Here is a 25,459-nt window from a genome sequence, read left to right as displayed (position 1 = left end):
TAAACATATATATATAGTTTGGTGTTCAAGATGAGTGTCACATTTCCACGGTAATCCGAGATGATGTCAGAAGAGATCCGTCGGATTATACAAGTACAGTTAGTATTATTTGGTTCACAGACCCCCAGTTCCGCGCTGTGAGCTGTGAGCTGTGCGCTGTGAGCTGTGAGCCGTGAACGCGGGACCGCAGCGTTCCGCTGGCAGTTTGGCGAGTGAAAGTGCCATGTGCCAGTTATATCCTATATAGTATTATCACTTACTGCGTATCACGTATCACTAATGTGGCCATTTTCCCCTCAAAACGGCACATCTACTATTTTTTTTACTAAAACGATTTAAACGAGCACTAAATAAATACTAATTATTATTAAATATTTGTATGTAACCACATACCGACATTACCCGTCTCTTCGTCAGGACACCAATTAAACCAACATGCAAAGCCCACTATACACCTTCACCATACTTGTTGCACAAAAATATAAAACCAACAAGACATACATTTTTTATAAGCACATGCACTGATTAGGACAAACATGCACTGATTAAATTAAATTTAATTGATGGTTAAATTAAATTAATAACATTTGGTAAAATTTTTGACCAGAAAGTTAAAGCTTTAAATATTGGTTATTTAGATGGGAATTTTTCGAATTGGAATGTTGTTTATTAATATGTACAAAAATAACTGATCTAACTAATTACTAACTACCTTATTTTGTGACATTATAATAAACTGTTTGGGGCGTTCGGAACTATCAGCAATAAAAAAAACACTACCACATATGTGTGTGAATATATATATGTTTCAAATTCGTTTACTTTTGAATTGACAAATTGTTGGCAATCAATAATTAATTTCGACATTGGCCTATCTAGACCCGAGGCACAGAATTATGCCTAGGAGTTATTACATTTTTATCTAATTAACATAAAGGATTATTTGATTTTATGAATTTAGTAATAGTCTTCCTACAATTGTAAAGAGTATAATTATTACTAATATTTTGAGCCACAAAAGTCAAGGAAGCTAATTACCAGGGCCTCAATTATAATGGGAAGATAAAGACGTCATACCTTCACCTTGACGGTATAGTTGAAGACAAATTCCCTCTAGCGATTATAAAGATATACTACCGACCCCCCACCTTCAAGTTTTGGGTAGGTACATCGATATGAATCAAGGGGAAGCATACGTTACGGTACACATATCTACGCTCTAAAATGACATAGCTTCAGTATGACGTCATAGTTGAAGATGAAAGTCTCCTGACCGACTACGATAAAAAAAATCCACCGAGCGTTTTCCTTTAATTATGATTTATTACAATTTTTAATAGTTTTGAGGTTGGCACTTTTTTTCTTAAAAGCCCATTAAAAATATGAGAGAGAAATAAGAAAGTTATGAAGTAGAATTAAATTCCGACATAACTGTCACTTTAATAAAACGAACGTCTATATGTGAAAATAATGTCGCCAGGATTTGTCATATTAACAAATAAGAGTATCTAGGCGTCAGACACAGTAATCTGTGCATATAATTATGCGTCAGAAAGTTACCACTCTAAAAAAATAATTTGGTTATTTTATTTTTTCCATCTGTTTTACCATCTTTCCGAGTGTATGTATCGAGACGTTAAAGGAGCCGGCTTTGTAGTCGATCGGTAGATACATACAGACGATCGTTGGGTGATTTCCAAAAATCATGCAAAATTCATGTTCAAGCGAGCATTTTTTGAATTAGGATTTATTGGAGTTTATAATCGCTTTAAAGTGAGCAATTTTTAATACAGAAGCCTATTTAAAATATAATTGAGAACTATTTTAAATTTTAATGACGTAAGGAACGCGTACTAATTGTTTGCGGTCATTCCTTTGGCTTGTTTCGATCATATGATGTCGATATGACAAGTAGGTAGAACATATCGAGGTAAGATACAGATAGTACAGAAGTAAAGTATACCGTCTCGATATATACAGATGAAGATTACATTCATAATCGAGGCACAGATAAATTACAGCACATAGCACCTAGGCTTAAGAAAGTGTATTTTTTGTGTTCCCACCGGGAATCGAACTAGGAACCTTCCGTGAGTGAGTCTCATGAGTAAAATATATTAACATCAATATTATTACTTATTTCATTATTATAAATGTATTACAATCTTAACCTACTCGTACGAGATAAGCCGATCAAGTGCGCCATATTATTAATATTATTAAAATATAATGTACTGTACGATCCTAATCACCGACAGGGAACATTCAAAGATACAATCTAAAAACAAAATTTAGAATCGATATTACACTAGTCTAATGTTCGGCGCGTTCGCCTACCGTTCAAGAGGTCTTGGGTTAAATTCTCAAGACATGTCATATCGCATAATAGGCAAACGTGCTTATTACCACGGGGCGGACAGCGAGGTATTACAACAAACTATCGATAGCAAGTTATCGTATTATTGCGAAACAGTGCGCCATTTATCGTGAAGTTAAATCAAATCAAATTAAAAGGATTTCGAAACATTATTTCGTTCTTAAATAAAGAAAGACTGTTTTGCATTGTGATAGTTAATAAAAAAACGTAGTTCATTGATCATTTCTCAGATAATTGTACAAAATAACAACAATTGAGCAAATATACAATACAAATGACATGTTTTGGAATGGAAATTCTAACAAAACTGTTCTGCTCCAAAAATAACAATCATTATAGTTGAATAATAATAATTATATTATTACGTAAACCAGAGAAATGACAGCTAACATGTTTGTAAATATTAATCGTGACACGAGCTACTAATTTTATTTATTACATATGCGGCTTAGGCCAATTACAACAGTTATATGAAGAGACATATCGCACTTTTAGGACGAAAACGACTTAACTAAAAAAAAATACTTTTTGGGAAATTGCAAAAGAAGAATGTAAATTGTGACACCTTCGTATATTTTAGCACGTAAGCACAACATTTTGAGTTAAAAATTATACCGAAGGCTTTCAGCTATGAATCTATTAAAAAAAAGTGCAATAAAAATATTTTGTATTAGTTTAAACAATACATTTATTTAATGAGTCATTATTAGATTGAATAAAAAAACAAACAAAAGCACTTTGATAAATAAGATAATGACATAATGTTTATTAGGTTAGATCAGGCCACCAAACACATTTACTTATTTATTCACGAAATTATATAAATGTAAATTAGTCGCTAAGATTATCGACAATTTAAATAATAAAATGACATTTGCTTCAAAGAGTCACTAAGATGATCGGTAAGTCAGAACGAAACAATCACAAAGCTAAATTGGTCGACAATTTGTTCGACGAATTGACTAATCTACACATTCTGGGTATTGGGGCATAAAAACAAAAGTAGCTATTAGAAGATTTGATAAATAGCAGATTTCGACTTCTGGTGACACGGTCGGGAACATGAAAAGAAATTGATTGCAACAGAGATGGGACATCACTTATAGCATTGAGTATATTAAAAATCCATATAAGGTCTGACTCCGTTTTACGTTTCTCCAATATACCAACCGTGTTTATTACGAGTATCTTTTTTGGTAATGAATGTAAAAACTATGTTTTTAAAAGAACATATTAATTCTAATATCAATTCATTTTCCTTTAAAATAATTTTAGATGAAATTGATTTCTCACTTAAAGAGGCAGTAACGTGTTGAATAATATGTGAATGTATATATTGTTAATTATTATTATTTGTTTGTAATTTTTTAAATATTTTTAAATGTGCTATTGTAACTTAGGACGAAATTGAAAGCGAACGCTTAGTCCACAACATATATTGCAAAATTTTGTTTTCCTTAGAAAATTTTTTCCAATTTAAATTTGAAATACTTATTCATTAAAAACATTGTTAAAAAATAACAATGATAAAGTCGCGAAATTTAATAAATCTGACATATAGTACCAATTGTAATGATTGTGATTCAATCTGCATTGAAAAAACTAAAATAAACTTTAATATTATAGTAAAATAACAGTCAAGGTGCCTAAATAATAATAATTTTTCTGAATTCGCAAACCATCTCATGGAAAGTAATCATAATTTTTAATTTAAGATTAAAAATTCTTCATGTTGAAAATAAAATATTAAAATGAAAAAACTTGTAAGTTTTAGAAATTAAAAAAGGGAATGATAATAACAAAAAAACAATCTTTCCTCGAGTCCACTCCTGTCTAGTTTTAAAGATCGTATCCATCTCATTTAACACTTTCCATCTTTAAAAAAACAACATGACAAAAAGACTTGCCTTATTAACTCCTTAGATATCATGTAATATTTAGTAATCACTGTTAAAATAAAATACGACAATCTAATCGTTTAATTATAGGCAAAATTCATATTTATGGCGAACTTTTAATAATTTTAATGGAATAACAAAATCATTGAACATAGATTTATTTGCAAATAATCACAATAACGTGCTGCGTTTGCTTTCGAAAAAAAAATTTTTTTTTGGATTTATATTAGATTACAGCTCATTTTATGTTCGAGAATCTTTTTTAACTTACTGTTATGCTAATTGTAAAAACCTGTTATTGGCTTATTTGTAATTAGTTTTGTTTTATATGTAAGACAAATATAACTGTTGGTTATCCAAATAAAATAAAGAATAAAGGAAAAATTAAGAATTGAATCGGCATTAACTTTGTGGAATAACATGATTAAATATATTTAAATTAAAACACTTTGTTCTTAGACCACTTGAGTTTATTTTAAATAATTTCTAGTTTCTACTAAGGTACAGATCCTTCCATTTACGGGTGTGCAAATAAATGTAATATTACAGCGTGCAGAAATAAATATGTATGTATATTGTACATGCTCTTTGTAGGTATATAATATAATATTATGAAACGCAGAATATAAATAGATCAACGCTGAGACGAATGCAGTCTCCGGTTTGTCTGAAGTCTCGGCCGTTACCAGACTCGAGAGAACCAAAATTGAAAGCTTCTTCAAAGTACGGAGGCTAAAAATATTCCAATTATTTTCTGAATTAACAAAACTAAATTCCTGAAATGTGTTGAAAACGGACGAGACCGTTGTTTACAGAGAGATTATTCTGAAAGTTTCAGTGGACGCCGAATAAATTCATGTTTACATAAAAATATAAAATGAGAAGAAAAATGCGTCGTTGAAAGATTCATCTACGCTGAAATTCTTAAACCATAAAAATTGTGAAGTGTCTTACTGAAATACAAAAGTTTTATCTGTGTACGGGAGGATCAAGAATACAGTTCTGCGTGCAAAACAGACCTAGAACCCTGGACGGGTGTGGGAAAAACCAATTTATAAAAATAGAAGTTAGATTACAAGTCTTGCAGCTACTGATCGCATGGACGGTTGGAATTCTACACCCCATTTACTAAATTTTGATATTTGATCGTTGATAACATTTAACTGCTGAAGTTAGATTACTAATCGTCTTGCAGCTACAAAGTGCATGGACGAGTGAAATTCTAGTAACTTAAAATTATCAATAAGTTTACAAAATAAACATTGAGCATAATAGTACATTATTAAAATTTTAAATGTTCATCTTAAAACGATACAAATAGGAGCTAGATTACAGCACATCTTGCAGCTACAAAGCGCATGGGCAGTAAGAAATCTAGCCCCTATTTTCATTTTTTTGTGATATTTAAAAAAATAAAAAGGGGATTAAGGCAATATAATATTCATATATCTTGCCATACATTTATTACGGTTGTGTCTGCTGTTGACATGACCAGACTTAAGGTTAAAACCATATTGATTTAACTTTTTTTGCTGCAACCGGCCCTAAGTTCCAGTGATTTTGGCGATATTCCAAGTTAACTGAAATGTTTCTACAAAAGAAAGATTTGTCAAAGCAGTTATCCGCGTCCCGTTCCATCTCCACACGACGGCATGGTATAGGATGAGACGGCAGTAGAAACTGGAGTCAGTGGATACGCCTTGATGTGGCCGAATATACCTCAAACCAGGAATGCGAGTGCTGGAGATCGGGCCTGGTTTCCATAGGCAGAAATCATTAGAAAATAAAAAAAACATTTAACTTAGTTATTTGATTTATGAATTCAAAGATTTATGGACAGCCATTACCATAATTTCCGTATCCGAACCCAGTGATGCATAGGGCACTGCATCGTCACTCCAATCGCAGCGTATATAGATATTTTTTGTTACACGGAAGGTAAGGTGATCAGTCTAGGGACAGTGAAATTCGTACTGTTAAACCACTATTAAAACAAATAATTTATCATTTTTGACACAATATTAGTTTTCGTTGTCCTCTCCGCTATACCAGATTAAATTCCCTTTTTTTATATACAACTTGTAAAAATTATACCTTAAATTCATTTATTAGAGTTACCTGTAAAAAATATAATGTACTCACTATTCAGGCTGTAGTTTGGTAATTAGGAAATCGGTAGCGGTAGCTTATGGTAGCGGTAAGAGCAGGTATGAAGGTCATAAAAACGTTAATAAGATGTTGTTATAAATTTAATATTACAACCAGAATTATCTTTCAACAAATATCTATATTTTTTTAAAGTATTACCAAAGGCATAATTTTACGTAGAAATAAAGAAAAATGTCACAAAAATGTATGTGATTTAAAATAGTTGTATTTCTTTTCAAAAACAAAAAAAAAAGATTTTGCTGCGGCCACTTTCATGTTAAATTTATTATCTTCAAATTAGACAAACAAATTTTAGTTCAAAACTTAGTCTTTATTGAGATCCCAGATATCTTAGTTAAGTCTCAAATTGAAATGGCGTAATCTGCCGGTTGAAAAGTAATATTTTAGTTACATAAAACTTTTAAGTATATTTTTTAATAGAAATACCTTTAAAAATAATTGTTTTTATCTAATTTATGTTTTTTTATTTTTTTATTATTGCGCGATTAAAAAAAAACATTTGTTTTAAAATAGCAAAATCATATGATTTCCTAATTTTGCGCGCGTTTTACCAGACTACAGGCTTAATGTAGACATTTTTAACTGCACATTGCATTTATACAGAAAATTTCTTCATGGAGTTGTATGTTTGGGCTAGTTGCTGAATGTACATCTTGAGTGTTATATAATATGTATATGTACCGCGTGTAATGTGTGTGTTTGTGTATGTTTTATATATGCATGTAAATGTGCGTATGTATGTGTGTATATGTATAAGTTCATATATGTAAGCATGGGTGACAGAGTGTGCATTCAGTATTTTTATTATCAATAATAATCTCCACGGAAAACGCAAATGTTAACGATTGTTCTTTTCTCACTTAAGTTTTTTTTGTCACATTTAATTTTTACGTCTTTTACTTAATTTACAAAAACTCAATTGGTCTTTTTATGGCAGAAAATCTTTCTTTATACATATTCTGTATGACTGTATTTTTTTGAATAAAACAATAAAAAAAATGAGGTGATGCCGACTGCGAGCAATTTTGTATGGGCTCATTTTCAAACTCGAAAATTTCAAACGAATACTCGTTTTGAATACATTGATAGTTATATCATTAGAATCTTTAAATTCTGCTATTTACATACATGATATTTTTAACGTTATTCCCGATTTGTGAAAATATCCTATTGTAAAAGTCGAAAGTCAAGGGCCGCCTGTACATAAACACATATTTAAAAAAATATTTAACTTTTTGTAAATAATGTTATTTGTACATTGGAGGGCTTTTTACCAAATGGCAATTTCTTCCAACAAACCAACCAATAAAAAAAGTTTTATTTGTATAATTCAAGTTACAAAACATATTCAATAGAAAATAAAGATTAAAAAACGAAAGATTTATAAAAATACAAATAAACGTATTTGTTTATAAATTACCTTAAATCAATACTCTTACTCAACGGGAAAAAAGAAAAAAGAGGAGGAGAGATTAAGGAAGAGAAAGGAGATGTTTCTTCAGACGTGATTTTAACAGAGATAATGATGTAGTAACATCAAATGATGGTGGTTGGGAGATGATTCCACAGTCGAGCGGCATGGACACTATATGAGTTAGAAAAGAAAGAGGAATTGTGGATGGGTATCAAGATATTGCTTTGAGAATTAGAGTGAAGAGGTAAACCATGAACTGATAAGCGTTGAATTTTTTACGCAGGTATATAGGAGCATTAGAACAGTGAAGTGAATTGAACAGAAGTGAGAGGGAGTGATAGTCTCTCCGCTGTCAAATTTTGAGCCATTTCAGTTGCCTACGATAATCAGAAATGTGGTCATGTTTCCTGAGATCAAAAATGTACCTTATGCATGTATTCTGAAGTCGTTCAAGTTTATCGAGTTGCTCACAGCTTAAATCAGTCATGGAAACATCAGCGTAATCTAGAATGGGTAGTAGTAATGCTTGTACAAGAGTGCATTTAGTATTAATAAATAAGAATTTTCGCAACCTTTTAAGTGAGTGTAGACTGATAAATATTTTTTTCGGTGGTTAGTTTTATCTACACAAAAAAAATATTCTTAAGATGGCTCCTGCAAACCTACACGGGATCACTTAAAAAGGCGATAAAAATTCATTCCTACCTCTCTGTTGAGATACAATTCTAACTTGCTTTACTTTACAAGAATAATAACGGAAAGGGACAGTTTATTGCGCCTTCTTCGTGTGTACTCAGTACTCAGTATCTGCCATAAACTTGGCCAACTCCACAAAATTGGCTTTTGTTTGGTGTTTGCCGGAGCCTCCCTCCGGTAATGCCACCCTATTAACAGTAGTTAGCTGAGGTGATAAAGCATGATTGATGATTCGGGGTGCTGATGGGAGTCGGGAGTTAAAAAAAATATCGGGAAAATGTCATTTGATTCCATCAATCTATTTTGGGAGGATTTCACATTGTCTTAAAATAACGAATGCGATAAACGGATATTGGAAGACCGAATTAAGATTTTATTTAAAGATATCCGGCGTATCATTAAAAGAGCATATTATTACCTCACAAAATAACACTAAGGTACAGGTACAGTCGTTTGTACTTCGAGCATTATTTTGTTTATGTTATTGAAACCATTAAGTAAGGTTAACATTATTAAAGATCTCAGGGTTTATGTTGACACAAAACTAAATTTTAAACATAATATACATTACATAACTCGTAAGTCACGTAAACCACTGGGGTGGGGTTCCTTAACACATTGAATCCCGGAGACGCGAGCCGTGTAAACACGTGATTGTGTATCCGAGCGTTGGGTCCCGGTCCCGTGTTTTCACGTGGTGTACCAGCTATCTAAAAATGCGCATTTTATTCACATCTAGTGACTTTTATTAGTACTTTTTCGTAGTTTTATGAATAGTAAATACTCAAACCATTCCAAAGCTGTCATCTGATTTGCAATATCGGTAAATGAAAGGATCTCTTTTATCGATTGAAATCACATGTTTTTGTTCACGGCTACTTGTGGCCGCCATTGACCATTACGATTTCGCCCAGTTTCGCTTGCAGTTGACGTTTGATTTTGAAGATTGTTTACGAGGGATATTTTACACACCTGAAAGTGTGTTGGAATATAATAAGTTTATGAGCGGTGTGGACATCTCGGGCCAGTTCTTGTCCTATTACAATATCCACAGGTAGACCATTAAGTGGTCGAAAAAAGTATTTTTTCACCCTGTTATGTGTGCTCTGTTTAATTTTATACTATATAAGAAAAATAATGTTAGTAATCAGAAAAATTTTAGAGTTTGTTTGTTAGATTATGTAGGTTCTTTAGTTTTAAGTAATCATTTTTCGCCTTCTGGAGACCACATTTTGCACCGGATCCACTCCGAGTGCAAAACTTGCAGGATCCACCAAACAGGTTGTCAGGGGATATGTCCAAGCATGTTTTAATAGCTAACCTGCCACAGAAAAAAGACAAACCCTGTCGAACCTGCAAGGTATGTGCGAAGCACAAAAAAAGGAGTGAGACCCGGTGTATGTGCAAACATTGCAATGTGGCTCTCCATAAAGGCCAATGTTGGCAAAACTATCATATAAAAATAACTTGATTTAAATTGATTTAACCCAGTATTTTCATAATTATGACACTTTTAAGAAACCCTTCACAAAATATACATTTTAACAAAAATGGGCCGGGCACGGGGTAAATTTTATGTGTATTTGACCGGTGCTCATAGTGTTAACAGTGAGAGTTACCAACTCTTTAAAAAACCGGCAACTGTTATATGTCTATGTATGAGTTTGATTCGCAGTAATCTTTAGTATGCCTCGTGCGTATGGAGTTCGCAATATCAAAATCATATTAACTCGATAGAATCTGTTAAAAAAAGTTCTCAAAGTACCTTTTGTATTAGCCCAGATTTCTAACCCACGTTCAAACTCAAATTACGAGCAATTTCTAACTCTCTTTCATTTTGATTCTCAGATAAAACGCCGCGTTGTCTTCAAAATAAAATTTCTCCATAAAACATTAAACTATAAAGTAGATACTAAACTCCTCAATAAAATAAAAATAAATGCGGAATTGAGAACACTCAGACATCGGAACATATTTAAACTGCGTTTGTTTTCAAGTAATGCTACGTACCACACACCTATGGCCCGCATGTGTCGGGAAAATAAAAAAACATACTGCCGAAATAATAAAATTATATATATTTATAACATAGGCAGTTTAAGCTGTTTTACCTTCCTGCTGGCATTAACATCGGCAGGTTGGTTCTGCAAGCAGGAAGCAGGAAGAGCAATGTCTTTACTCAACCGTATCTCTTCGAATATCGACATCTTTCATATTAGTGAAAAAAAGTTCACAGAGGATGGCATCCTTCATCTTTAAATGCTGTTTTTTTTTATTTTACCATCTTTGTATATTTAAATTTAAGTATATTTTTTTTCGTTTAACGTATGCCTTGAAACATTTTTGTAATATACACAAACGTTTAAATAAATAAATAAAAATTGAAATTATAATTCTGTGATCTAAACAATTGTAGAACATCTTTTTGTTTAACATATTACAACAGAGATGAAGAACATTTTAGACAAGATAATATAGAAGTCTAAGCATCTACAGGGTTTATGACCTGTCATTGGCTGGTTTAAGTGGCCACTTTACACACTGTGCAACATTCATCATTCTACCCACAATTAAACATCTACATTCCTTCAATTCTTTCGTAAGGTCATAAGCGTCATAATGATCAAAAGCCCTGTAGATAGATGCCTAGACTTCTTTATTATCTTGTCTAAAATGTTATCTTATCTCTGTTGTAATATGTTATTATTAACAGCTCCCCAGGGAGTTGAATCTAGTCCTTTTCTACAAAAATTTGGCCAAACTCAAAATATTGTTGATATTTTTATTTTATTGGTTAGATGGAAGAAACCGCCATTTTGTTATAAGTCCGCTAATGTATAAATATGTATGTAGGTACAATAGGATAAATAAAAAATAAACTGCACTAAATTGGAGTTTTGAAAGAGTCAACAGTTAAAGAAAGAATTAATATCGGTATATTGTGCCAGCCAGGATTTGTAGACGGTACCACCTGTTTCATATACCAATAAGTAAAACATCGTATGTTAAAAATGCTTTTTTTCGTAGGACTTTTTCAATGTACAATACACAATTTTAAAATATAGATTACACAAACATCACTCTGTCAGATTTAAAATTTACACTAAAAATGTATTATGTAACTTAGTAGACATTATAATAATAAATATGTACAGATAAGATCCCCTCCCCTCCTTATCCTCTCTTCAAGCATTTTTGTCCTTATCCCGCCCAATTTACAGTAACTTAATGTTCTTAAAATAAATATTTAAAAAAATCTTTGATTATTGAGTACATGAAAATAACATTTTTATATGGATAAATTGTATGTATTTATTTGATATGTAATATATTTTCTTAACTAACTTTGTATACTATGTGGAAATCTGTTATTAGTTCTGAGTTTATACACTATATCTGTTTGTTTACTAAAAATATGTATGTAGAACTGTTGATTTCCCAAATAAAATAAAATAAAATAAAAAAAATAAAATAATTATAGTCATATCTTGTGATTCCCAATTTGTACTCCAAATTTTAAATTATATTTCCCTACTTTTTTGTGGTTGTCGTGTGATGAAAAGTGTATTCGTCAATGGGACTGGACAATGGAGAATTCCTTAAACGCCGACAGTGATTTTAGTTCTGCATGCCTCAGCTTTGTCGTTGATTTATAAATTCGATCTCTACAAAAGGGGCGTATATAAACAAATTGAAACGATTATAAACAATTCCTAATCAATCCCAATTTGTAATGAAATGTTTGCTTTGTAAAAATATCCGCATTCTTACTATCAAGTATAAAAAAAATACACAAATTCACGTTATCAAAATCCGCAACTGTTTGCATGCTAGGCAAGCTTTATCTACTCGTACATAAAATATTTATATAAGCACGTGTAAAATCGATAAATTGCCGAAGAAGCATTTATTTATTTTGTTCCTGCTCTATAAGCAATCGATGTTTATTTTAAATACTCTGCATATTTAAAGTATCATATTATACAGGCATAGCAAACTACGGTTTAACAGGGGAATGTTGCACACTACGAATACCGATACAAATATATGAAATCGATTTCGAATAATTAATGGTATTTTCAAAATTAATATTGATATTGTGGAGAAATGTTTTCATACATAAATGTATAAAAGAAATTCAATAAAAATCCGTTCGTAGAAAAACGCGACGTGTTTGGCCTTGGTTGTTGTGACGTCAAGATTTGTGAAACTGTTCTACACAAATTTTAATGGCAGAAACAAATAAACATGAATCGTGACGTATTAGGGGAGTGGCCAATGGAATCGCCGTTTTTGAGGGAATTCAAAATTACAAACTTAAAAGTATTTTTTATGCTACCAATAATTAGCATTTTTTTTTTACTGGACAGTATTTCATAGATCTTTATTACTTTAAAAATGGAAAAAAAAAATAAATTTCCCTATTGGATTTATATACGTTTTTTTTTCTTGTTCTTCGTATTTTTTTTTGTTTCCTACTTTTGTTTTTAGTTTTGCTTTAAGTAAAAATACATAACTTTGGATAATTCCAAATATAATGCAGAAAACTATTAGTTTTAAATTTATTTAACTTTATATTTTGTTAAATACATTTCTGACTGTATGTAAAACATATTAAAGCCTACAGGTCGTTTAAATAAATAAAAATATACAATTTTGGAAAAATATGCAAGCTATGGATTTTTGTACCCGGTTCTTGTTGCTGTGGGCTGAAATCGTATGCAGGTGTAAAAATATACAAATCCATGCAATTTTTCGGCGACTGAAACTTCGGCACATCCGAAACCTGCGGTCGGGATGTGTCGGAATACGTTCGGCTGTACCCGGGTAGAAAATAAGCACAATTAGAGATATTGGATTGCTGTCCATTTAAATAATAATTAGTTAATTAATTGCCATTGCCTAACACAAAAAATAAAAACTGGGTTGACTATATTTAGTAGAGATCTTTCATATTTGAATTTTTGCAATCCATTATCAATAAAAATATATAACATCGAACCAAAAAGCTCTAAAAATAAAGTAACCTTAGATTTCAACGCGTCGCCATTTTTTATTTACGCAAGATTTCGTTCACGCCTAGTAATTTAGAATATTTTAAACTAGAAATAACTATACTATGTAGTATTTTAAATGGATTCTGGAATCAGGTAAAAGATTTAAATAAAAAAATAAATGAATAATGTTACTGACCGGTGTTTTCATTAAAAATATTTTTTAGATTGCTGATTTAGGAAGAATTTCAATTTAATTTTTAGCTACCGAGTCTCCAAGAATAAATCGTTGCAGCTATTACTTTACCAGTCAAACTGCCACAATTAACTTCGCATAGAGCGTACGATAGTAAAAATAGATTTTGTAATATAAATCAACAATACAAATTAAACAACATTAAATTTTATTTTTAACGAATATGCTATTTTTTGCCCCTCTTAAACATTGTGATAAATGATTCGTTCACGCGCGGTATCGAACTTTCATCGACGATATGGGTTAATATTGTTTCGGGTGTTAATCAATATTGAGTAGATTTCAATATTTAATGATCATATTCCATTAATATTAATGGTGGCCCATTTGACGGCGTGAAGCCAACACTCGGCCCCGTCAAGTTGTCACACCATTAACCTAAATCTTCGTATTCCTCCTAATAACAGACGGGCACTAACTCGGATACTAATACTAATACTAATCAGGTGAAGAAGTTGCTTACTTAACTGGGACATGGACGTAGATAGTCCGAACATCATTCTTTTTCTGTGGATTTAATGGGGCCGTTCGTGTTGGATTACGAAATCAACAAATGACGAAGTCTTAATTTGTCGTAACAGCGGGGGAAAGCATTTTTGAGAAGGGAGAATGGAAGCCTAGGCATTTACAGGACTTATGGCCTATCATTAACTGTTTTAAGTGGCTACTTTACACACTGGGTAACATTCATTAACTTCAAGGTACCTGGACGAATAACTCGTCAAGTACCTCCGTTTAGTTGCAACAATTCACGTACTGTATACTCGTATAATGCTATTCTGAATCGACTCCATGTTCTCGGCAATAACTATTCCGACGTTGCTGATATTTTTCACTTGAAGTATAACTCTATTTAATCATTTCAAAGATGATGAACGGTAATTTACATTTTTTAGATTATAGTGCTTTCTATGTTTACTTTTGTATGGGTACTATTGTGTACCATATTTACGTGTATACTTTTTTTTTAAATTACTTCAATAGTAATTATTATTACTATTTTTTAAATTTTTTTTTTTTTGAGACAAAAGAATTTAATTTTATTTAATATACTTATTTTCCTTTTAAAATTTAATTTGCACACATTGTTTAATTTTTTTTTTTTTTAATCTAAATATGTTTTTTATACAAAACGGTTGTGTTATATATATATATAGTATTTATTTAAAATAATACTTTTATTTTTAATTTTTTCACATCACATTATTGAAATGTTTATATTATTTTTAATATGTATCTTTTTAAGGTAAAAGGCACTGCGTGTCGTGAATGTTAATAAATAAATAAATTCATATTTAAACATCCACATTTCCTGAACTCCGTTCTATTCTTCTTTCCTTCACCAAAATGCTTTCCCTCTCTGTTGCAACAAATTTAGATCTAAATAGCTCCCCAGGGAGTTGATTATAAACCTTTTACCTACTTAATTACCTTGTTTATTAAGTAGGTAAAAGGTTTATAATTATTAAAAAAGTGGATTTTCCTGTTTTTAATAAACTTGTATTATTATCTTTGATTGTTGAGATAAGTATGGATATTCTATTGTGGACCGATAAGGAACTTGTCCAGTTAATCCAGCCTGTCTGCAAACATTTGGAAATACTCAAAACATTGCTGAATGGTTTGTCTACAAAAAAAGGCACTAGAAGAAAGAGAAGTAGCTAACTTCGTGTTTGATAATCAAATAATGTTTTTTGTCGTATGGGCGACTTTACCAGTGACGTATTATTACTCTAAGATCCGTATAGAATGAAAAGTTCCATCATCAGTAATATTGCGTCTGTTGGTGTGACGCGGAGTGATGTTTCTAATATCTGACCCTAAATTGAATTTATAGTCACAATGTATGTGTGTATGGGTAATTCAAAAGTTTTCTGGTAACTTGGAACAAAGACAACAATTCGTGACTGAGTTTGGCAATTACATATATGGATTTCTAGGAACGATGACGCGTGACGTAACACGTAATATTGAGTACCTGGGTCCGTACACGTCTATACTAGAAGTATTATTAGATATATACACGCTTAACGTATTAATGAACCATGTAGATAGATACTCGTACCTTACGAAATACTGATTACATACGATTTGGTTCGAGTATATATCCCAAAGATAGATATCTATTCATATCGACATTGTCGATAAGATGGTACAAAAAATATATGTGTACAATATCGCACCTCCGCTAAAACAGATTCATAGCTAAAAAGAATAATTAATTACAATATTTGAGTTTGTCCAAATGTTCATAGACAAAAGACTGGATTTCAGCCCCTCGGGGGTCATTAAGACGAACAAATTAAAACAGGGATGGAGAATACCTTAAATAAGGGAATATGGAAGTCAAGGCTTTTACAAGGCTTATGGTTTTTTGTGATCTTTTGTCTATGAACATTTGGACAAACTCAAATATTGTAATGAAACCAACTAGCCCAAGAAGAAGTTTAAAAATTGAAAAATTGTTTTCAGGCGTCGCCTAGTATGTGAAATAATTCAGTCAGATGAATCTCTTCGCAACAATAAAGGTTTCAGCTCTTTAACTTCACTAAAATCAACAGATGGAAGAATTGAAGAAATATGGATGTTCAAACATAGGCAAAATGGTGAATGTTACACAGTGTGTAAAGTGGCCACTAAAACCAGCCAATGACAGGTCATAAGCCCTGTAAATGCCTTGATTTCCATATTCCTTTATTTAAGGTATTCTCCATCCCTGTTGTAATTTGTTAAGAATAATTAGTATTTAAAGCATTAACTTTTTGGTCAAACATTTTAGTAAATGTTATTAAATATTTGTATATAACCACTTATTGACTTTTCTATGCATACCGATTTCGAGACGTACCCGTCTCTTCGTCGGGACATCAATTAAAGCTCAAGTTCCTTCTTCCATTCACTCTCCTTTTTTTCAACTATTTCTCAAACAAGATAAAATATTTTCATAATATAATCAGTGCATATTTTTCCTAATCAGTGTATGTGCTAATTAAAACGCATGTCGCGTTGGTTTTATATTTTTGTGCAACAACTATGGTGAAGGTGTATAGTGGGTTTTGCATGTTGGTTTAATTCGTGTCCTGACGAAGAGATGGGTACGTCTCGAAACCAGTTGACATAGAAAAATCGGTAAGTGGTTATATACAAATGTTTAATAACATTTAGTTATTAAACATTTAGAGCACCGTGACGAAGTTCTCGTGATTTTAAAAATATTTCATATTTCTATTTTTGTAAATTTTTTATGTTTATATGCATAATTCCTCTGTATGTGCGGTGTCACTGAACTCCTCCTAAACGGCTTAACCGATTTACGTGCGGTTTTCAGAGAAACATAGATCTTTGCGTTGTGCGTGTTCGTAAATTTTAAAATCTTCAATCTTATGTGTAAAAAAGAAGTAAGGAGCATAAATGTTTTATTCATTTATCTACCTATTTTATTTAACGCTTATTTAAATGAACTCGTTAGGTTTAACAATAAAAACGCTTTTTGGGCGTTTAGAAGTGACTTTTAACTTATTTAAATAAATTTCTGTTTCGGCCGAAACTAGAAGCTGAAAATCTTGTTTTGGTCGGTCACTATTTACTAATTTTATTTAAGTTTAAAATAAATGTTTACATTTTAGTTCATTTATTCTTACATATACATATAACTATAAAGCTGTGTTTAATAAAACAACAAAAAACGCATAGGCGTGGGAATACTAAATCTAGAACATATTAAAATATCTAACTATGCACAACACCGTCATCTATTTTTTTCTTATTTTTTTCCATCTGTTGATATATTTAACATGCCCCTTAATTTATTTAAAAATAAATTAAGACTCATTCGTTATGGCTGCGATACGCTACCACTTGCTCTTTAATGATGCTCACGCTTACACACACCTGAACACTTACTCCCACACAAATACACCTCTACACTTACTCTCATACAAATACACACAAACACACTCTTTTGTTGTACCACAGTTTAATATGTATGATTTTTATTTAGAAACTTTGCCGGTCTGTCTTTAAACCGTTTTTTTTACGTTAATATATCACTGTTGACTGTTTGTTTATGTAAAATAAATATTAAAAATCTGCGGTGTGAAAGTGAAAAAGAGACATATAAAATAAAAATGGGAAATTACATTCAGTTTTAATCTTTTTAAAATTAAATTATCGTTGTAACACATTGCATGCCGTGAAGAATAAGGGATGGCGAGTTTAGCAATGTCACAATAATATATCGGGTTTGAACCTTATCTATGTATAAAATATCTATGTCTAGTTGTGTCATTATTTCCTAATAAAATAAAATAAATAAATTAACAAAATAAAAAGTACGAAATAGAGCAAGATTTAACGTGAATAAATGAAAACTTTTGTTGGAATAAAAGAAACGTTTTCGTTTCGACAATTTCGTTAAGCCAACTCATTTCGAAAAGAAGCTACTCAAGGACGAAACGTAACTGAAATACTGAAAGTTAGTCCTGAAAAAGTGGCGAGGATTTGGAAATCCTCTACAGTTTATTACGGACCGTTGAGCTAGAATTTGTTTTCTTTCAGTTGAGTAAAGAAAACGATCAGTTTGGCCTATAAATAACACTGGTCGACATGATTTCTGTATCGCGAGTACTAATAGATGCAGTTAATCCAATCTTTTGTATCCTGTTTTCAAACATGTGTTTGGAATTCCTCCATCACCTACACAGTTTCGTCAATACGGACAATACTCCCGGTTTCATGTACCTCAAACAGAAGTTTCCTTAGATTAGTGATGCAAAAATTAAAGATGAAATATTTATAGGTCCACAAATACGATCACTAATACACGACGAAAAGTTTGAGGAACTATTTAGAACGCAGCTTGGCAAGCATTCAAACATGTAACTCGGAGTTTCTAGGTAAGTCAGAATGTTTAAATATCGAGCAGTTATAAATTGAGAAAGTATTTAAACGTTTGAAATTATGAATGCCTGTATCACGAAACCTTGTGTATGAGTAAAAATCGATATATTTGAATTCAGGACAAAAAACTTGATTTTCAATTTCTTATAGTGAGTTATTTACAACTCGTTGAAAATGGCCCCAAAATGGAAATATTTGGGTATATCATAAGAAAGTAAATATTTTATTTTTTTCCCTTAAAAAATATTAAAACTGTCTATTTATTATTTTATTTTATCTTATTTGGGAAATAAACAGTTCTACATACATATTTTTAGTAAACAAACAGATATAGTGTATAAACTCAGAACTAATAACAGATTTCCATATAGTATATAAAGTTAGTAAAGAAAATATATTACATATCAAATAAATACATACAATTTTTACATATAAAAATGTAATTTTCATGTACTCAATAATCAAAGATTTTTTAAATATTTATTTTAAGAACATTAAGTAATAGGAGCAAAAATTCATAAACATTTCTTGTATAGCCACGAATAGGCCATGCCTATGTGGGATTTTTGTTAACTATTTTTACTGTTAATATGTATTTCATTTCTATGTAATTATCCTTTATTTATTAATATTCTGTTTTACCTCTTATGTTTACTGTAAAAAAAAATAAAAAAAAGAAATAATAAAAAAAACTACAAAGTTAGCTCTACAAACATAAAAAAAACTGATTTTACATTTAGTGTATTCAAAATCTATTAGTTACATATTATAATTGTTCATGTCAACAAAAAATGTGATTTAAAGTAGTATTCACGACAACAATTAAAATAATGTTATTTTAAGTGATGCGTGTTATAGTAATGGCTGTAGTATTTGTGTTAACATTCACAATAATTATAGTCCTCTACACTATTTGCACTCAAAACACGAAACTCGTGACGGCGCGGATGAGTTTTTAATTAATATGATTAAATTAGATTAATTAGAATAATAAATAATTTTAAAAAAAGACTTTTTGCATTATTTGTGTGCGACAGATGGCGCGGAATGGCCTCTGACTGAAAGAATAATATAATAATAATCTATAAAATGTCGGACTCGTCAGCGCGTTTGCCTACCGTGCGAGAGGTCCTGGGTTTGATTCCCGACACGGTTGATATGAAATATTTAATTAAAAGGATGATTTCAGACCAGAATATTTTACAGTCCCTGGACTGGTATCTGAAGCGTAAGACTGAACATCTTATCTTCATGTAACAAAAATGATCAAGAAACGCTGCGATTGGTGTACCGATGCAGTGTCCTATGCACCATTGGGTGCGGAAAAGGAATGATGATGATGATGAATAATATAAAATTTGAATGATCTAGATATACAGGGTGTTCTTTAAACCCTGTCACATCCGAAACCACGATGATCAGTATGAGCAAGAAGACATATTGGCACATTAAAATAAATTTTTAGAACGAATAAAATTTATAAAAATAAAATATTTAAAAAAACAAATGGTTGCTCACTTCTGCAGAAGAGAAACGAGGTGGGGGGAGGGGGGTCTTACATACCCTTAATTACGCGGCCGCGCCCCCTTCGCTTCTCCCCTGCAGAAGTAAGCAACCATTTGTTATTTTTAATATTTTATTTTTACAAATTTTCATCGTTCTAAATATTTTTTTTAATATGCCAATATGTCTTCTTGCCCATACTGATCATCGTGGTTTCAGATGTGACAGGGTTTAAATAACACCCTGTATTTAACATTCTTTATAGTAGGTACGTAAGAGAACTACTGGACTTGATAAAGAATAACAAAGAATAGACCTTTTGTCATTTTTTTATTTAAGAAATCAAATGCAATTTTCCACTCCTTCTTTCCTTCATTCATCCTCTACCACTCATTTCCTTCTTTTCCTTCCCACTATTTTCTTTTTTGGTCCATATTTATTTTATTTTTAGTACATTTAGTACATTTTAGTACATTAGTTTTAAACCGTCGCTTGTCGGCGTCATCGCTTTATTTTAGTATAATAAGAAAATGTCACGTTTTTTACATTTTTAAGGTAATAAAGGTCTAAGAAATACTGTCCAGTAAAAAAATTTTTTTTTGCTAATTATTAGTAGCATAAAAAATACTTTTAAGTTTTTAATTTTTAATTCCCGCAAAAGCGGTCATTCCATTGGCCCCGCCCCTAATACGTCACGATTTATGTTTATTTGCTCTTGCCATTGAAATTTGTCTAAAACAATTTTATGAATCTTGACGTCACAACAATCAAGGCCAAACACGTCGTGTTTTTCTACAAACATATTTTTATTGAATTTCTTTTTTACATTTATATATGAAAACATTTCTCCGCAATATCCATATTGATTTTGAAGATACAATTAATTATTCTAAATCCATTTCATATATTTTTATCGGTAATCGTAGTATGTGATATTTCCCAAATTAAATGAACACATGTTATTGCATGGCAGGCCTTACGATTTTTATAAATACATTTTTTTTAGTTTCTATTTATAATCATTTAACCTGCACATCTGTTAGTATTCTAAATAAATAAATTAAATGAAAATAGTATATAATAAATCGATTTAAAAAATCCGTTTTGCACCGGTTTTAAACCCAACCTTGACAATATATTGATTTTGATATAAAAACATATTTACCTGTTTTAATATGGATTTGTTTCTTTTATTCTCAAGGACGTAAAAAATCCCACGTTAATAAATAATTATCAAGCATGTTCATACATTATATATGCTAAGAAGTCTCCTTTCTCTTTATATCGAACATCCATTATAGTGTACAAGGCATTTATCATTGTGATTAGTATATTGTCTTAATACTTACTTCAGATCACATAATGGGCAAGTGTTCTGGATTGGATAGCGTAAAATTATTTAATAAGTGGTTAGAGACGATGATTTCCTAACGCATTGGAGAACAAAAGCTGCTGGATATGTTCCGAACACGTAAGGAGGCTGGTAAATGATATTGCTTTTAGCAACAAACCCGCCAAAGCGAAAATATTTTTGGACTTGTTTTATGAAAAAAAAAATGCTGTAATATGATTTAAAATAACTTATATAAATAATGATGTAATAACTTATATTTACATATGAGTTATTAATTTTAAAATACTTGGTACACTCCCACTTATTTGTTTTGACCAGTTAGAGCTTTCACCCTCTAATGGACATCTTCAGACTGGTGAATATTATGCAGTGTAAGGATAATTTATATAAAACAAGAAATTATCTTAAGTGTAGGTACATTTAAAATAAATAAATATAAATTGAATGCAGAAAGCAGCCAGACATAGAAAAGTGAAACTGAGATAGTAGCACTTTTGTGAAGAGTGAATAATCAAATCTACACAGCAATTAAATTAACATAAAACAATAAATAAAAAAATTATACTTATTTGTGCATGATATGTTTACATAATATAATTGATGAATAATATCTAAACATTACATAACAAATTTGTGGTTTGGACACATCTACGAAACACTGCTTAATATTTATTTATTTATTTATGTATCAACCTTTTACAATAAAAAGTTTTACAGAAATAATCACAGCAGTGAACAATTCATTATGTAATATATTATATGAAATATAACTATATCACTCAACTGAATAGTTAAAACTGAACAAATTTGTTAAAGTAAAATATTTCATTTAAAAAACTGCATAAAAGTAAAAAAGAAACATAACATATCTAAGATGACAAATAAAAGATAACAAATAAAGTAAGAAAATCTTATGTTCTAAATATAAATATAACAAAGTAAAACTGAGAATAATTTAACATAAACATAAAGTGGCTAGTATTTAGCTAGGTAATAATGAAAAAGAAAGATAATGCTACAATAAAACTTTAAAAATAATACGTTTTTTTGGATAAATATGAAAGCTTAAATAATTTTAATAACACCTTTATTTTATCAGTCAGTTGGAAGAAGTTGGAATTTGGCAATAAATCCAAAAATGTATAATTTATTTGGAAAGAAATAAACAAAAATACCACATACGCATCTTCAGACTGGTGCCCATTAGAGGGTGAAAGCGCTAATTAATCAAAATAAATAAGTGGAAGTGTACCAAGTATTTTTAAATTAATAACTTGTATGTAAATATAAGTTATTACATCATTATTATTTAATAGTTTATCGGGATAAATAAATATGTTTTAATACTTTATGTTTTTATTCTTATAATGTAATTATTTTGTAATTAAATGCGTATTTTATTGAATAAATGCTCTATTTTTACTATATTATTATTAAGGATTCTTTTTAGATAAACACTATCATACAACTCGAAAACTAAACAAAATTATCACATAACAAAAGTTTGCAATAGCAATGAGTGAAAAGCATAAACTATTTATGTAATCGGGTTTTGACCCCCAATTAAATGTTCTAATTCGTACCGCGTGATTTTTCTTCATAATATTCTAGATAACGTGTGTAAAAATACGAATATTAAAAGGTACTTATATATATGAATGAATGATTTAAATAAAAATATATAAAATCTAATTACATAAATTGTACTTTCATCATAATATATTGAAGGTACATATTTTTAAAATTGGTAGCAAATTTCGGGGTTCAATGACCCAATGGATAAGGGAAAGCCGTGATTATGCAGATGTATGTTATCCAGATGCTAAATCTGAATTGCTTATAAATTGGAACGATTGCAGAATGTTTGTATCCGTTATATCTTTAATCTTCGTAAATTCGACCACATAACCGAATATCGCACGCAACTAACCGGCTCAGTATCAGGCATAGAAGAAACATTCACATTCTATCTCTTCTTCGCAATATTTTTAATAATCCCACTTCGCCTGCTTATCTGAGAGAGCTCTTCCAACCTCTGTCAAAACATGGACTATCTCTTTGTTCTAGTAACGAGAGAATCCTTTTAATACCCTTTCATAGCTCTAATTTTCTTGCCTCCTCTTTCACAGTTGTAGCTGCTCGGTTGTGGAATAATATACCCATTAATGTTAGAGATGCCCCTTCTTTATTTACATTAAAATAAAGATTGAAATGTCACTATCTAAATATTTGAGTTGTTCCGTTCTCCTTCTAATTTCCCATCTCCTCTCCACTCTTCATAGTAAAGTGTTTATTATTTTTTTTAATAAATTTTTGTCTCAAATTAAAATCGTGCAAAAATCACTACTCAAAAGCCATAATCCATGGAGAAAATACGGGATTACGTGTTAATGACGAAAATTTAGACCGCGTTTTACCCCGAGCATTCTAAAATTATGACACTCAACTCATGCTTAACGCGAATTTAGTCAGACTTTAACCACCAGTCGGGTTTGACGTAACCTTGACATTTAATTCGAAACCAAAAGAAAATAAAAATGACTGTCGTGAAAGCGTGCAAAAACTTCAGATAAAAGGAAAAATACTTTTCATTGCTAAGTAAGTACCTAGGTACTTGTTTATGATTGAATTCCAATAGTTAAAACAATTCATTTCCAAATATTGAATTTAAGTAGGTACCAAGGTTCTTGTTTATGGTTGAATTCCAAATCTGTAAATAATTAATTTTCAAAAATAGAATTATTTGTGCAAATGTCAAACTCTGCGCTACTTACCGACAGTGGTGCATTCTGTGTAAGAATCCGTTTTTCAAAAATGTGTCAAACGTCGGTTAAAATTATTTAAGCATTACTAAAAATCCATTATAAATAAGTTGATATCTAGAAATTGAGAAATCGTAAGGAAATTAATCAATTTAGTATCCATTAAAAATAATTGTTGTTTGGAAACGTTGAAATAAAACTTTTTTTATATACAAAAAAACGACATTATCCGATTTTTTTAACATATGCATTTTGGTCAAATGCAACCCAGGAAAATCGATGAAAAACACATATATGCTTCTAATTTTTTTCCCACTCTTGGTATTATTATTTATAAACCGCGAAGATGTAAATTAGAAGATTTTGCAAAAAACCGCACGTAAATCTGTCAAGCCATTTTCGAGTTTTTGCGAGACTAATAAAGGCGATTTATTTTTATGTATATAGATTACGTCTATATGGATTAAGTATATAAATAGTACATACATCAAATAAATATGAAAGCGAAAATCTTGCACACTAAGAAAAAAATATAAAATATTATACAAGAATAGAAAAGAAAAGCTCTGCTAGAAGTTTGAGAGGAGGAAAATACAAAATTATAATTTAATAACTTACACAAATGTGCACTAAACGGTAGCAGAAAACATCTCGAATAAAGCATTGTGGGAGGAGTAAGGCGCTTACCTGAAACAAAATAAAACAAATTATTAAAATTAAATTCGCCTGGGCATTTCGGCAACTTACTGCGAATGCCTTCCGAGAGTGATTTTTTGTTGGGTTTCCGTTCGAGACTTGAGACTCGAAATTTTGAGAGTCTTGAGAAATTTTCAATATCGAGGCTCTCGAGATGCTAGTATCGAAATTTACATACGTAATATTACTAGCGACCCCGACAGACGTTGTCCTGTCCGAACCCCGAACGTTGGCTTGCCTGCTATTACCTTGAAAAAAGACTTTTCATTGATAAGTATGTACCTAGGTACTTCTTTGTGATTAAATTCCAAAACTATAAACTGAATATTAAAAAAATATTGAATTTAAGTAGGTACCTAACAGGCGCGTTCCGTCCATAGATACCGTGGATGCGGCGCATCCCTTGAAATTAAAAAAAAAAAATGAATTTTACAAAAAAAA

General features: G+C 30.8%; 1 protein-coding gene across 5 annotated transcripts in view; it reads right to left on the bottom strand.

Annotated features, from left to right (window-relative positions):
• LOC148271785 (uncharacterized) overlaps positions 1 to 25,459 on the bottom strand; it is a 191,983-nt gene that overhangs the window by 80,587 nt on the left and 85,937 nt on the right. Inside the window, exon 2 of one of the 5 annotated variants that reach the window (XM_088240934.1) lies at positions 24,974 to 25,009. The exons of the other annotated variants lie outside the window; for them this stretch is intronic. Coding sequence (XP_088097060.1) covers positions 25,006 to 25,009 — 4 coding nt within the window. The 3' untranslated portion in view covers positions 24,974 to 25,005. Of the gene's footprint in view, positions 1 to 24,973; positions 25,010 to 25,459 lie in introns of those variants that run through there. 5 annotated transcript variants of the gene reach the window in all.

The sequence above is a fragment of the Micrasema longulum genome, unplaced genomic scaffold (assembly GCF_059751315.1).
Source record: "Micrasema longulum isolate JH-2025_06_02 unplaced genomic scaffold, ASM5975131v1 h1tg002648l, whole genome shotgun sequence".
Taxonomy (NCBI): domain Eukaryota; kingdom Metazoa; phylum Arthropoda; class Insecta; order Trichoptera; family Brachycentridae; genus Micrasema; species Micrasema longulum.
Note: the sequence above shows the minus strand (reverse complement) of the source record. Positions and strands in the feature narration are given on the sequence as shown.